The following is a 15,800-nucleotide window of genomic DNA, read 5'->3' on the forward strand; positions in this document are numbered from 1 at the left end:
TCTTTCTGTCCTATCCAACAACGACGACAACAACAATAATAACTACAACAATAAAACAAGGGCAACAAAAGGGAATAAATAAATAAAATAAAATATTAAAAAAAAGAAAAAAAGAAATGATTCACATGTCCAGCAGCAGGGATGGTTAAATAAACCATGGCATATTAATTCCATAGAATATTATACAGATGCAAAAGAAAAAGAAAACATGAGTTTATGAGGGGATTTCTGAGTTTTAATGTAGACAAACCGTCAGTGACTTTTAGTGAAAGAATAATCATCAGAGCACTGTATATACTTTGCTACTGGCTAGGCTATATATAAAGGAACACTTAAAAAACATACAAGACACTAACAAAAGTGGCTACAACAGAATGGGAGAAAGGGATAAACAAGGATATAGGAGTGGGCTTCTTAATGTACATCCTGTAACAGTTCAATTTTTAACTGTTTTCTATGTTGTCTATTTAGAACAAGCAGTAATGATTTCTTTAAGTGAGAGAAACTAATTTAGAGGCAAAGAGAAAGATTTGCACAAGCTGAAACTTAAGATTATTGTCTTCTCTTCCCTTGTATAAAAAGCTTCAATTCAAGTAAGGAGGAGACAACTACAGAATGGTTTCATTCATATGCATAATATAGAGAATGAACATACAAATGTGAAAAAAAAATGTCAACCTATATCTAAGATTGTGGGAGAACTATAGTGGTTATCTATGGGGTAGTGATGGGACACAGACCTTTGGTGGTGCTTAGAGTGGAGAGAGAGAGAAAGGAGATATAGTGATATTATCCGCAATTTGTTCAGTATTAATTGTATCTTAGCAGTGATTTTTGAAACGTAAAAATCAAAAAGAGTTTTAATTACCACAAATTTAAGAGTCTTACTTGTTTGCCACCAAACGCATCACAGTCCAGTCCTTTGGAAACATCTCTGGGCGTATCAATATTCGGAACACAGTAAATATCTGCAGCAGGAAATCCTTGAGTAGGAGGAAACAGATCTCTTTACTGAGTTGTTCTAACTGGCAATACATTCACATAGACATTATTACCATTTCCAAAGCAACTACAGAGAAGAAGACATACTTTAAGAAGTAATCATTACTCTTTCTAGTATCGTAATCTAATTGGCTCGATACCCTTCCTAAATGTTTTTTTTTTCTTTTTTCTTATGTGCAGTGGAAATCATATTTTTTCATGAAATTCAAATTTTAGGCTTTAGAAATAAAATGAAAACCAGTCATAGGTGGTTAGTGGGCAACAAATGGAAAAGCTTCTGTATAGCAAAATAAATCACTATCAAAACAAAGGACAACATATTCTCTTATTTATATTATATATAATGTCTTATGTTTCAGAACTTTTCGACTCAAGAGACCTCCAACAGTCCTGCTTCTATTTAGATGGGTGTCAAAATTTAGAGTGGCCAGGAGATGGCCCACCCACTAGAGTACACACAGGTTTGAGCACTTGTACTGGGGAAGCTTCATGCATGATGGGCGCAGTGTTGTGGTATCTCTCACTCTATCTCTCTTACTTTCTATAACTCATCATCTATCCAAAAGAGAGAGTGTGAGTGTTATTTCATAAAACCATGTAAGTGCAGAACCTCAGTGACAACCCTAGTGGTAATAAATTAAAAATTAAATTTAGAAAGTTAGTCACTAAAAAGCACCTTAAAAATAGATCATGTCTTAGAGGGCATTTTGAGAATATAACATGATCAGTAGGCTTGTCCTTTTATGGAATGCTAAGTGAGTTATCCAGACAGTGCTATAAAGTATATGTTCTAGTAGAGATTAATAATAAACTTAGCCCAGTGCCATATACATAGTAACTACAATAGTGTCAAGCTACTCTTAGGAGGTAGTGGGTAGTATTATATACTGAAATATTATCTTTCTACTTTTTTTTGTTGTTGTCATCATCAGGGCTTCATTGGTGAGAGCCATTTTTTTTCCAGATAGATGTGACAGAGAAAGAGGGAGAGAAGTTTTGATCCCACATCACAGAAGCATCTCCAAGTGTTGTGTGGGTGATCCAGGCTTGAAGCTGGGTAACACAATGTTAGGTGTACTCTCCAGGTAAGCTATGTTGTCAGCCTGAGATATTATCTTTAAATTGATAGTCTGGAAAATTTTTTGATAAGTTTATTTATTTATTTTTTGTCAGATGTGGTAATACCTCACCCAAACACTATAGTACATCACACTTAATAGGGAGATAACATACCACATGCAGTGAATAAGGTAGAGCTTGCCCTACTCAAAAAAAGAGATGGAGATCTTCACTTATCTATGGTTTAAAATTTATTAACTAGAACACTTAAACATTTTTTGTAACTTTAGTATTGCCAAGAAAGTGAATCTCTTTAGCAGTCTGACTGAAGGCAACTGTAGCAAGAAAAGAAGAAAAGAAAAAAGTTTTATTTAGCACATTCAGCAACACATTATTTTAAACATGTGAACTTGAATGGAAGATTATGGCTGCCATTCATACCATAGGAAAATAGAACAGAAAACACTAAGGACCATGTGGTAGCATTAAAAATAAATACTCCAACAGCTTTGATCAAGCCAATAAATATTTTGACAAGAATTTATTTTAGTTTTGTGGGCATCAACACACATATGTTGACAGGCAGCATGTGCATGTGAAAACGTGCCCACTAGGTCATCTGTCTTTAAAGAACCAAGCAGATCCTGTCACATTTACAAAATCATCAGACATAGTTTCTTACATGTTTTCTATTGCAGATAATTTGGAGATACACCTCACAATCTTGTCCTCCCTTGTTGTATGGCTTTACATTGGGTTATTCTAGCTCTCCCCCTGCTAAGAAAATTGGTTCAGTCCTGCTAGTTTCATGGGCCTGCTTGTCCCCGCCCCAAGGAACCCCGAGAGAGTTCCAGAGTTGCAGAGTTCGAGAGTGCTTGGTGCCGCCACGGGGGAAAGAGGCAACAGAGTTCTGTTTGGTGATTAGTTTGGGTTAGTTTATGAATCGTTGTTCCTGAATAAAGAAATACAGCTTCCCTGCCCAGCCATACATCTCTGGTCGTCTCTGTTACCCACCCATGAAGCTAGCCCGGCCAGCTAGAGCCTCCGAATTTTAACAACAAATGGCGCCCACGTGGACCTGACCTGCGCATCTCTCAGATAAGTGAAGACAATTTGGTTACCTATGTACTATGGCCTTCTCTTCTGCTTGTGAAGAGATCTCCAAAGGCCTCTGCTCTTTCTTCACGAGACTGTTTTGCTGTTTCTGGAACATTTATCTCTTGACCACTCTGTGGTTTCCACGCGCTCGGGCGCACTCAAAACAGCCAGAAGAGTCGGGAAGAGCCAGCGGGCAAGAGGCGAGGCGCGGAGCTGCCTTTTCCACCTGGTGGAACAGCCAGCCAGCCGGCTGCGCCCAGACAACCCTGCGCACCGCGCCCGCAGCCCCGCAGCCCACAGGAGGTTGATGCCAGCACGCAGGAGCCCAACGCCAACATCAGGAGCCCGATGCCACCATGCAGGAGCCCAATGCCAGCACGTAGGCCAGCCCACAGGAGCCAGCTCTCCACTGCGTGGCACAGGGCACTGGACGCGTGATCCCTCCACGCTGCTCGGCCACTGCGAACAGGGCAGCAGACATGGCAGGGCCATGGGGCAGGGCCGCGGTGGCCTATCATGGCCACCACCCCTGGGCACCTTGGCCCACGCCTTCTACAAGGCTGGCCCGCCCGCCCTCGTGCTATGAATTCTGGAACGATCCCGGACCTCCCGGACCCCCAGGCTCCCTGCCGAAACTGGACACACTGGCCAAACTGGACACACTGGCCGAGATCTCCAGCTGCCGGTCCGGTCTGAAGGCAGACAAGCTGGAGTATGCAGAGATTCGTGCAGAGATCGCAACCTGCAATTCCTTGAAGTGAAGCTGCCCAAGAGACCACCACTGGACAATGCACCCCCCCAACAACTAAGACAGTACATATCTAAATTCGTGTTTAAAATGACATGTCTTCGTAACAAAAGTTTCTCTCCTTGTGTATTAATGACCATGTTTATGTGTATGTTTAAAGTTTGGTAAACAGTAACTTTAAGGCTAAATTTTTACTAGTCAAAGTTAAATGAAAAAGGTTTTCAATGTAATTCTCATAAAGATAAAATTAACTTACATTTAAAGTCTGAGGTAAAAATTAGTTAACAATCAATATATTTTAACTAAGTTGGTCTAAAGACCTGCGCACACCTAGGGTGTGCCTCCATCTTGAATGGGTATAACAAAAGGTTAAATAGACTTGTTGATATGTAAAACTCTCCATTACCTTCTCTAATAGAGATGGTAGACTGCACAATGGCTATGCTAATTATTCTCATGCCTGAGGTTTCCTTTCCTGCGCACACCTAGGGTGTGTCTCCATCTTAAATGGGTATAACAAAAGATTAAAAAGACGTTAAAAATCTCAAATTCCTTCTCTATTAGAAATTTTAGATTGTGCTGTGGTTATGCTAATAACAAGTTTTGTTTCATAGTAAGTAAATTGCAGCCAGCTGCCTTTGGGACTCTAGGCCGTTCCCCACCCCCATGCAAATGCCTGTCGAGGCAAGTATGCCCCCCCAGAGGCAAGAAATGTTTTTTTTTAAGCTGATAAAGTTTTGCCCACAGAGGCAAAAAAATGGCCCCCTCAGGGCTTCCCTTGGCAGCACACTGGTTCTTGTTACTTGCTTACATGTTTCTCCATGTTTGTGCCAGTTTCTTTTTTAAAAATGCCTGTATGATAGAGATTTCTGTTCACGCCACACCCCTGATACTGTGGTCATTTAGTTAAAAAGAAAAGGGGGAATTGTTGTATGCTTTACATTGGGTTGTTCTAGCTCTCCCCCTGCTAAGAAAATTGGTTCAGTCCTACTAGTTTCGCAGGCCCGCTTGTCCCCGCCCCAAGGAACCCCGAGAGAGTTCCAGAGTTGTAGAGTTCCAGAGTGCTTGGTGCCGCCGCGGGGGAAAGAGGCAACAGAGTTCTGTTTGGTGATTAGTTTGGGTTAGTTTATGAATCGTTGTTCCTGAATAAAGAAATACAGCTTCCCTGCCCAGCCGTACATCTCTGGTCATCTCTGTTACCCGCCCGTGAAGCTAGCCCGGCCAGCTAGAGCCTCCGAATTTTAACAACACTCCCTCATAATGTAGGTCATTAGCATACTAAAACTTCGACCAACTTTTTTTTCCTTATAATAAAAAAGTAGTAACAATTTCACAGAAATTGCATTTATAATAGTCAAGCACTGGATATACCCTACTACACACCACAGACAAAGGTATAAACAAGTTATGAACTAGCAATAAAAGTGCAATCAGAATATAAAAGTTTAACTATCCAGAGATTAACTAGCATGAACCACAAAAATGTTACATAAGTTAAAGGAGCTTAACAAAAAGGAATGGTGAGTTACCCCATTTATATTAAGTTCTATAAATTGCATCCAATGTATAGTCACAGAAAGTGGTCAGTCAGTTCCTGAAGAATGGTAACAAAGTGTTGGGAAATCAGGCATTACAGTGCTGCACTAAGAAACCTTTGCTAGCCATGTATATACATGATCATAATGGTGGTTATCTTTTCATCTGATATATTTTTAGAAAGTAGGGAATATTTTATACATACCAACATTTATCAATATACACTATACATGTTTGCAGTTATATTGTATATTGCACCTCAACAAAACTCTTTTTTTCTGTTTTTTTTTTTTAATTGCGTTGGACAGAGGAAAATTGAGATGGGGAGAAGAAGAGGGAGAGAAAATGACAGACACCTGCAAATGACAGACACCTTCACTGTTTGTGAAGCCTCTCCCTTGCAGGTGGGGAGTGAGGGCGGGAAACTGGGTCCTTGCACATGGAAATGTGTGCGCTAGACTGGGTGCAACACCACCTGCCCCCCTAAAGAATCTAAAGAATATACAGACCCAGTGATTAGGTAGACTGTATACCAGGACTGTATGCGTGAGCCCTAGGTTTGATCCCTGATATCCACATGCACACTCAGTGCTTAATTTCCTCTCTCATTAAATCAAATACAATAAAAACAAGATGGTGAGAAATTTTAGCTATGGAAACATTAATTGAAAAATAGCATATTGGCTCAGGGTTATGGGTAGGACTCTAAACTTACATGATTCCATTTTCCCCAGTGATCTTTCTCCTTCCCCTTATTTATTTATTTATGAAAGGAGACATTAACAAAACCGTAGGATAGGAGGGGTACAACTCCACACAATTCCTACCACCCAATCTCCATATCCCATCCCCTCCCCTGATAGCTTTCCCATTCTCTATCCCTCTGGGAGCATGGACCCAGGGTCGTTGTGGGTTGCAGAAGGTGGAAGGTCTGGCTTCTGTAATTGCTTCCCCACTGAACATGGGCGTTGACTGGTCGATCCATACTCCCAGTCTGCCTCTGTCTTTCGCTAGTAGGGTGGGGCTCTGGGACACATTGGTGGGGTCATCAATCCCCTCTTTTTTTAAGTAGAGGTGAGAAATAGGAAGGGGGAGAAGGACAAGAGAGGAGAAACATAGCAGAGCCTCACTGCTCATGAGGCTTCCCCCCAATGGGTGGAAACTGGGAACTTGAATCTGAGTCCTTGAGCATGGTAACATGTGTGCTGTCCTTGGTTAAGTCAGTACCTGCTCCGAACACTCATGGTTTCCTAAAAATGAGTTGCAAAAATAACATAATCCCATTTTATGGCATGAAAAATATTGTGTTACTTAAAATTATAGTTGATGTAAGCTACTCATTTAATTCGAGTGCTTTCTTTCAGCTTAGAAACTTATGTTACTTAATTCAAGTCAAGAAAACTTTTCTTATGGGGTAACAAAGGTATGGATATGTGTTGTGACCCCAACAGGAGTTTGGGACTATTAGCATACAAATGATGTCACCCTGAGGAGGTGCTTTAGAGAAGGGAATATATAAAAGCACGGGACTTTGAGCAGGTCACTCTTTTTGGCTGCTGCTTCTTCTCCTGGTCAGAAGCATCTCGGCGGAGGTGCGCCAGGTATATGCCATGGCTACTTCTCCTGGGAAATGAACACATGTGACTCTGCTAGCCGGTAAACTTTTAGACCCCTCTACAGCTATGAACAACCTTTACTAGAGCTGATAATTGTTTATCTTATGGGACTAAACTTTTGATAACTATATTCAGACTTTATGGACCTAGCATACTCTTAACCTTTGATGATAAGTGCTTATTTTGTCTTTTACCTGTTTCACCCTAATAAGCTTTGTATTGTTTAAACCAGTTCCCAGCTTCCCATTGTGAATCCTTTTGCGCGCTGCAGCAGCCCCCAACCAAACCCTTTTTAAGTTAAATAACAACAGCTATGCATATTCAACATACATATTTACTTTGCATCTTGACATTTGAAATGTTATCTTGTTTTTATAATAAGATAACAGGGAAACATACTGTTCCCACCACCAGAGTTCTACGTCCCCATTCCCTCTACCAAAAATTGCAGTGATTCTTCCAAGGTCACAATAATAATTATTTTTATAACTATCTACCTCTGTATATTGTGCCTATTTTCCTATGGTCTTACCTTCTCTTCCTTGCTAAGTCACACAAACACCTATTACTATTTCTGAATGTCTTCCTTTTTTCTTCTTCTCTCTTTGGGTCCTGATGGAATTGGGTTTCAGAGCCCTGTAGTCATCTTCCCCTAACATTTTCCTCCTCTGGGAGTAGAGACCAAAATTGTTTTTATTTATTATTACTATTATTATTATTACCAGAGCACAGTTCAGCTCTGGTTTATGGTGGTTTATGTGGGGGACTGAACCTGGGACTTTGGAGCCTCAGGTATGAGAGTCTGTTTGCATAACCATTATGCTATCTACCCTCCATCCCCAAATTCTTTTTAGGGTGCAGAAGGTGGGAGTTCTGGTTTCTGTAATTGCTTCTCTGTTGTACATAGGCACTGGAAGTTGACCAACCTTTTTAAAAAATGTATTTCTAAAACTTATTTTAAATGGGTCTTCATAAAATTCCTTTGGATTTCCAAGACAAATACACATAGCACCTGTTAAAACTGATGATTGTATTTATCTTTCAGAGTTATACTCTTCAGTTCCCTATCTGGTAGCATTTGTTTTGTTAGATGTTAAAAAGAATGAGGAAAGTGGGATATTGTTATTTTAGTCTACAATCAGAGCTTAAACAACTTCTAAAATAATAAAATTTCATTTTCTACTCAAAACATTAAGAACATTGGAAATTAAAGACTATACCTTTAGCCAGGGGGGTGGAATATGTGGGATGAGAAAGTATGACATCAATTGAACAGATAAAAAAAGGGATGAAAAGATAGCTCCTGGAGGCAAAACAACTTTCTAAAGAGCTATCAGCCTTGGTTGTTTTATAGTTCTGGAGACAAAAGTAAAGTAATTTCAAGTGCAGGGGTATGGGGGCAGTGAGGACAGATAACCTGTTTCTGTGCTATCATATTTTCCTATACTCAGCTGTTTCACAAAATTAAATTCATATATGCCTAAGATTTGTGCCGATGCTTATGTAATGTCATAAATGTTTATATTCCCTTAGGAAATTTTTCAGTTTCTGAAACATCTTTATAAAGTATCCTTTACACTTCATCTAACTACAGCATTAAATGCATTCATTTACAGAAGGTTTATAATAAAAATAAAAGAATATATAATTGAGAATCAGAAAACCTAGACTGTACATTCATTTGCCTATTCATAAAGTAATAAATATTTCACTTAATTATCAACTATAGTGTCATGTTTCTATAAATTGGAACATAAACACCTTCCATTAAAGTACATTAAAGTGCATGTGATTTAGTTCACTTAGTATTTATTGTCAACTAGTATGCAACAGGATTCATTTCAAATTCAGGTACTATCTTTTTAAACATTAAGACCTAACTGCTAGATTTAAAAGAAAAAAAGAATCTTCCTGCTCTTCTTCAAAAACAGTGACACTTAATTATCTGTCTTTTGTAAGTACTTTTCAGCTCTGATAACTTCACTAGTTGTGTGCTTTTGCATAGACATATATAATTATTCTGTGCACATAATAATAAAGTAACAAATTTCTTTTGCCATCAGGAAAATAACATTGCTATAATAACATTCCTATTTGGCAATTACACAGAAATGCTTCGTTTGTCACTATTTTAATACTGGCAACCCGATAGTACTTTTTCTGTTTGTTTATCTCAAATAGAACAATATGGCAACTCAAATGCACTGCTACTTATAATTCAAACAAGAGTTAAAAGAAATGGGGAAATACTACTTTGCAGAAGCACTTTTCTGATGTGTAAGAGGTTCTAAAAAGTTCATGTGAAAAACTTTGACTACTATAAGACGTTTCATACTCAAACAGAAAACAGAAACAGTTCTTATGACTTAAGAAATTATCACTAGCATTTATTTATTCATAAGTATTGTGTGTCTTACTATGTGTCAGGTAGTGTGTTGGATGCTGATGACATCTGTGGGTAAGCCATGCTATTTTACTTTTCATGCAAGATATATTTATGGAGTGTCTCCAACATTCCACAACAAAGTAAGTTAGTTGTATGTGATCTTGGCCTTCATGAAGCTCATGTTTAGGTGGGGAAGATTAATGTTAACCTAAAAGTCAAACACAAATGTTTATGCATTACAAGCTAGGATAAATCTAAAAGCTAGGTATTTGTTTTACTCAGAGTAAAACAACTTTGGAGGGAAGAGAAGCACAAAGCTGCCTAAACTGCACTTGTGTGTGGTAAGAAATGGGAACAAGGTCCCAGTGCATGATGGTAGGGAAAAGACCCAAGCTGGGAGTGAGAATGCTTTGTAGACACCTATCATGGGGAGATATGATATCGTAACCATGTGTTAACAACTGTACTGCAAACCATCATCTTCCAAGGTAAAACAATCTGGGAAGAACAACATGGGAATGAAAGGCAAACAGAGAAACTAAAATACAAATAATAGACGACAGATAACATAGGCAACCAGATGATGGTTAGGAAAAATAAAAGAGAAAAAAGTAGGATGCTCACATGTGGAATATAGATGACGAAAGCAAACAAATGTATAAAAATGAGGTAACCAAACTATTTCTTGGACTTTGTGAGAACTATTGTAGTTATTAAGATGGGGATCAGCATAACTTTGGTGGTGGGTGTGGTGACTTGCACACATCACAATAATATAACCCTATAATCTTACAATTTTGTGAAACATCATTAACTCACTAATAAAAAATTGAAAAACATCTCATATGCTTACTGTAGCAATGAGCTTGGAAATATATCCTGAGAGAAATGTAGGGTTTTTAAGCAAAAGTATGAGATCAAGTTCATGTTTTTTTCCCCTTTTGTCATTACTTGTTTTTAAGAGAGATACAGAGTAGGAAAAGAGTGACAGGGCTAGAGATAAGGGACCAGGAGGTGTCACACATGGTTAAGTGTACATATTACCATACACAAGAACCTGGGTTCAAATCCCTAGTCCCCACCAGCAGGGGGAAGCTTCACAAGTGGTGAAGCAGAACTGTACTTGTAAAAATTAAATAAAGTTAATAAAAAATTAAAAAATAACTTTTATAAAAAGGGGAGAGATATAGAGACCACAGTACTATAGCTTCCTTCAAAGTGGTGGGGGCTGAACTTGAGTCTGAGTCACTCACTTGGCAAAGAAGCACACTATCCAAGTTAACTATTTTGCCTCATCTTCATGTTTTACAAAGATTTACTATCTTGATATAACATTTTTGTCTTTACACGTGGAATTATGATATCAGAATAGTACAAGACAAAGTTTATGATGAAACAGAATTGGTGAAACCTGGAATGAGGCATTTTGAGACAATGGAACATGTTTAGACACCTGAAGAAGAAAGCATCAAAGATAGGTTAAACCAGGACACGGTTGCTTACATCAGAACAATGAACAGGAGGACTTGGGGTAGCACAGCGGGTTAAGTGCACATGGCGTGAAGCACAAGGACTGGTGCAAGGATCCCGGTTGGAGGCACTGGGTCCCCACTTGCAGGGTGCACTTCACAGGTGGTGACTCTCTGTCCTATCCAATAATAACAACAGCAATGGCAACAATAATAATAGCAAGGGCAACAAAATGGGAAAAATGGCTTCCAGGAATAGTGAATTTATAGTGCAGGCACCAAGTCCCAGCGATAACTCTGGAGGCAAAAAAACAAAAACAAAAACAAAAACAAAAACAACCAATAAACAGAATAAAGACCCTTGTACATTGCTGGTGGGAATGTAAATTGGTACAGCCTCTGTGGAGAGCAGTCTGGAAAACTCTCAGAAGACTAGACATGGACCTTCCATATGATCCAGTAATTCCTCTCCTGGGCTTATACCTCAAGGACCCCATAACACCCAACCAAAAAGAGGTGTGTACTCCTATGTTCATAGCAGCACAATTCATAATAGCTAAAACCTGGAAGCAACCCAGGTGCCCAACAACAGATGAGTGGCTGAGAAAGCTGTGGTATATATACACAATGGAATACTATGCAGCTATCAAGAACAATGAACCCACCTTCTCTGACCCATCTTGGACAGAGCTAGAAGGAATTATGTTAAGTGAGCTAAGTCAGAAAGATAAAGATGAGTATGGGATGATCCCACTCATCAACAGAAGTTGAGTAAGAAGATCTGAAAGGAAAACTAAAAGCAGGACCTGACCAAATTGTAAGTACGGCACCAAAGTAAAAGCCCTGTGGTGAGGGGTAGACATGCAGCTTCCTGGGACAGTGGGGGTTGGGAGTGGGTGGGTGGGATGGGTCACAGTCTTTCGGTGGTGGGAATGGTGTTTATGTACACTCCTAGCAAAATGTAGACATATAAATCACTAGTTAATTAATTTGAGAGGGGGAAAATCAATTGTCTGTCTCAAAGTTTTTCAAAACACAAACTGAATCTTTTTAATATACAGGCTTTGTATTTGATATGCGGACTCTCTCAAAAGCCTAGACCAAGTAGATCAGAAGCAACCAATATTTTGGGAAAGACCCTGACTCTCTTATCTTACCCTACACTAAAGATCAGCTTGACTGGTTGCTCCCAGCCTCTGATGACTGGCCTATTGCATGTGCCTCCTTCTCAGGCACCATTGATAATCATTATCCCAACAATCCCCTGCTACAATTTGCTGCTGTACATCCCTTTGTGTTCCCCAAAGTAACAGCCACCCAGCCTCTTGATAAGGCCTCCTTGGTATTTACTGATGGCTCTGCTAATGGAATTGCAGCCTACGTGATTGATGGGAACCCTGCCTCCTGCCTCTCCCCTTACACTTCAGCTCAGCTTGTTGAGCTTTATGCTATCATCAAAGTATTTCAAGAATTGCATTCCCAGCCCTTCAACCTATATACAAACAGTGCCTATGCTGCTCATTCAGTGCCCTTGTTGGAGACTGTTCCTTTTATCAAATCCCCCACCAATGCTTCTCCCTTATTTCTAACATTGCCCTCCCTAATTGTTGCTCAAACCTGCCCTTTTTTCATAGGCCATTTGCATGCTCACACACTGTTACCTGGTCCCCTCTCTGAAGGAAATGCACTGGCAGATGCTGCCACTCAGTTAACTTTCCCTGTACTTACTGACCCTGTTTCCCTAGCACAACAGGCCCATTCTTTCCACCACCTTAACTCTCAGACCCTTTGCCTTGCATACAAGGTCACCCGTGACTAAGCTCGTGAAATTGTTAAAAATTGCCCTGACTGTTCTATCTCACTCCCAGTCCCTCATACTGGAGTTAATCCACGTGGACTGGTCCCGAGTGAAATTTGGCAAATGGATGTTACTCACTTTAATGAATTTGGAAAGCTTAAATACATTCATGTTACTGTTGATACCTTTAGTGGCTTTATCTTTGCCTCCCTTCATACTGGAGAGGCCTCAAAAAATGTTATTGCTCATGTCCTTCAATGCCTTTCAGTCATTGGCAAACCTAAGGTGATCAAATCAGACAATGGTCCGGGATATACTGGGAAAAACTTTCAGGCCTTCTGCCAGAACCTCTGTATTAAACATATCACTGGCATCCCCTATAACCCTCAGGGCCAAGGCATTGTAGAACGAGCTCACTAAACACTTAAGGCAACTCTGCATAAACTCAAAAAGACTTCCCTCTATGAAACTCATGGAGCACCACGTAATATCCTCAACCATGCTCTTTTTGTTCTTAATTTTCTCAATCTGGATGCACAAGAAAGATCTGCTGCTGATCATCTCTGGCACCCCGAGACCCATAATAGACAAGCCATGGTCAGGTGGCGTGACCCCCTGACCTCACAATGGAAGGGTCCTGACCCTGTCCTCATATGGGGACGTGGCTCAAACTACATATATGATCAAAATGAAGGAGCTCCTAGGTGGCTTCCTGAAAGACTTGTTAGACAAGTCAATGGAATCTCACCCTCAAGGGGAGATTGCCCTGCTCTTCCTAAAAACAGTGTTGATACACTTTCCTAAAGCCCAAAGAGTTACTAATGCATTCCGTGCCCAAGAACATAAGTTCCTGAGGCCTTTTTTCTTCTCTTGTTTTTCAGGAAAACAACTCAAAAATCTGAAGATGGCTCCAAAGAAGTCCAGCCATGTGATGCTTCCTTGTATTCTCTACATGCCCCTATTATTGGCCATTCCCACCCGTGCAGCTCTTGTTTATCAGTGCGAATTCCAGGATAGAGAGACACAAACTAAGGACTCACACACCACAGTCCGAAACATTGGCACGGCACACTGTCCTCCTAAAGGTTGCCGGGAGACTGTTGTTATTAATATTTCTCCCAAAACTATATCTAGCACCCATTGGCCCTATGCCTGCTTTCCCTTTGATAATAAAGACAGGAGCGGATGCCTTACTGATGTTTCCACTTATGGAGGCTGCCGCTATTGGTCCTGCATTCTTCATGATGCCCACTCGCCAAAAACCAAGACAGGAAAGCCCAGTATTCTCAGATTACAAGGGTCCCAGTTTACTATTCAGATTTCTGATCCTTGGGATACCCGCTGGCAAGAGGGAGTTACAGGTAAATTATATAATGATGGATATTCCAAATATCCTATAGGGACTATTCATATCTCCCGACAATTGGCGTTGGCCGAACACAGAGAACAAGTAAATCAAGTCATTATAGAAACAGAAAATAAGCTCCATTCAGCTTTCCAAATAAATTTGGCCATGGAAGTCACTAAAAAATGGGCTACCTGGCCCCTTTATCTCCAATATGCAATTAATCTTTTAAATTATTCTCAGATTGTTCTCAACACTTACCGTTGCTTGCTGTGTGCATCCCTTTCACGACCCATTCTTGCAGCAGCACCTTTAAACAACACACCTCCAGCTTTCCTGGAGGCCACTACAAAAAAACCCCCTATGGGGCCCCATCCCTCTGTCCCCTCAGTCTCGCTTTTTCTAGAACACATAGGCAATTCATTCATACTGGTGTGCCTTTATACCAGCAACTCTGGCTCTGTTAATTTCACTTGCACCCGTAATGTCTCTGTAAACGCTGTCCATACAGCCCCCCATTAGCTTACTTCTGGTGCTGTGGGACACTTCTGACTAGCATAAATACCACTACCCCTGGACCCTGCCTTATAGTGGCTATAGTCCCCCAACTCACTTTATATGAACCTGATGAGTTTGCATGGCTCTTACACTCCACTCGTAAAAGAGCTGTTTTCCTCCAATTGATAATTGGCATAGGCTTAGCTACCTCTACCAGCATAGCTGGTGGGGCACTAGGACATTCTATTTACTTATCCCATGATTTTTCTGACAAATTACAGCAAGTCATAGATTACACCACAAGTAGTCTAGAGTCATTACAGAGACAAATCACGTCACTGGCAAAGGTTACTTTACAGAACAGGTGAGCTCTTGACCTTTTGATGGCAGAGAAGGGAGGAACCTGCCTAGCTTTACAAGAAGAATGTTGTTTTTACATTAGTGAATCAGGAGTTATAGAAGAAAATGTCAAAAACCTATAAACACTTAGTTGAGATTTGAGAAACAGATATGACCCTTCCTTTACACAATCATGGATGAATTCCCCCTTCTTTACTTGGCTGCCCTCAATCGTAGGACCCTTGATTAGTCTTTTGTTAATGATTACCTTAGGACCCTTTATTTTCAATAAGATTACTGATTTTATAAAACGGCAGATTGACTCCTTGGCATCAAAACCTTTGCAAATACATTATCACAGACTTGATTTGGCTGATAGAGGCCTTGCTGAACCTGAGGATGACAGACCTCCTTTTCGGATGGCATAATACTCAGAATTATGCACTGAGACATCCAACCTTGGCAGGGCAAGGACACCAGTAAGGGGTGCAAGGCAAAGCACCTATCGTCCACCTCTGAGTCCCCCATGAAGCAAACCTGATTTGCATGGAGGTTGGTGTCAGTAACAAAAATTGTTTCCCTGGAAACTGTGGCTCTGCCTCTCCTCCCCAAAAAGACACCGAGAGCCTTATAAGATGTGGGAAGATTGGTTTTGCACTCACCCCGCAGGAGGAATCGGGTCAAAACTTCACCCCTCTGGTTATGCCCACCAAACCTGCTGTTAAGGTCTCTGCTTTTCACCCCCGATTTCCTGCCTCAAGTTAAATTATAACAAAGGGAGGAGATGCCAGAAGCCATTTCTCTGCTTGATAAGCTTTGAAACAACGGAAGCCCTCGAGACAAGTTTTCATTTCCCCCTGGACAGGCCATTTCCCCTCAGGTAGACCATTTATCAGAAATCAAGTG

The 15,800-nt window shown here is 40.4% G+C and overlaps 1 protein-coding gene across 8 annotated transcripts in view; it reads right to left on the reverse strand.

Annotated features, from left to right (window-relative positions):
* The window catches only part of DOCK4 (dedicator of cytokinesis 4), a 541,157-nt gene that overhangs the window by 102,025 nt on the left and 423,332 nt on the right, over positions 1–15,800 (reverse strand). For all 8 annotated transcript variants that reach the window (XM_060196434.1, XM_060196436.1, XM_060196435.1 and 5 more), the window contains exon 27: positions 889–983. In XM_060196434.1, the coding sequence (XP_060052417.1) occupies positions 889–983 (95 nt within the window). The remainder of the gene's footprint in view (positions 1–888; positions 984–15,800) is intronic.

The sequence above is a fragment of the Erinaceus europaeus genome, chromosome 8 (genome assembly GCF_950295315.1).
Source record: "Erinaceus europaeus chromosome 8, mEriEur2.1, whole genome shotgun sequence".
NCBI lineage: Eukaryota > Metazoa > Chordata > Mammalia > Eulipotyphla > Erinaceidae > Erinaceus > Erinaceus europaeus.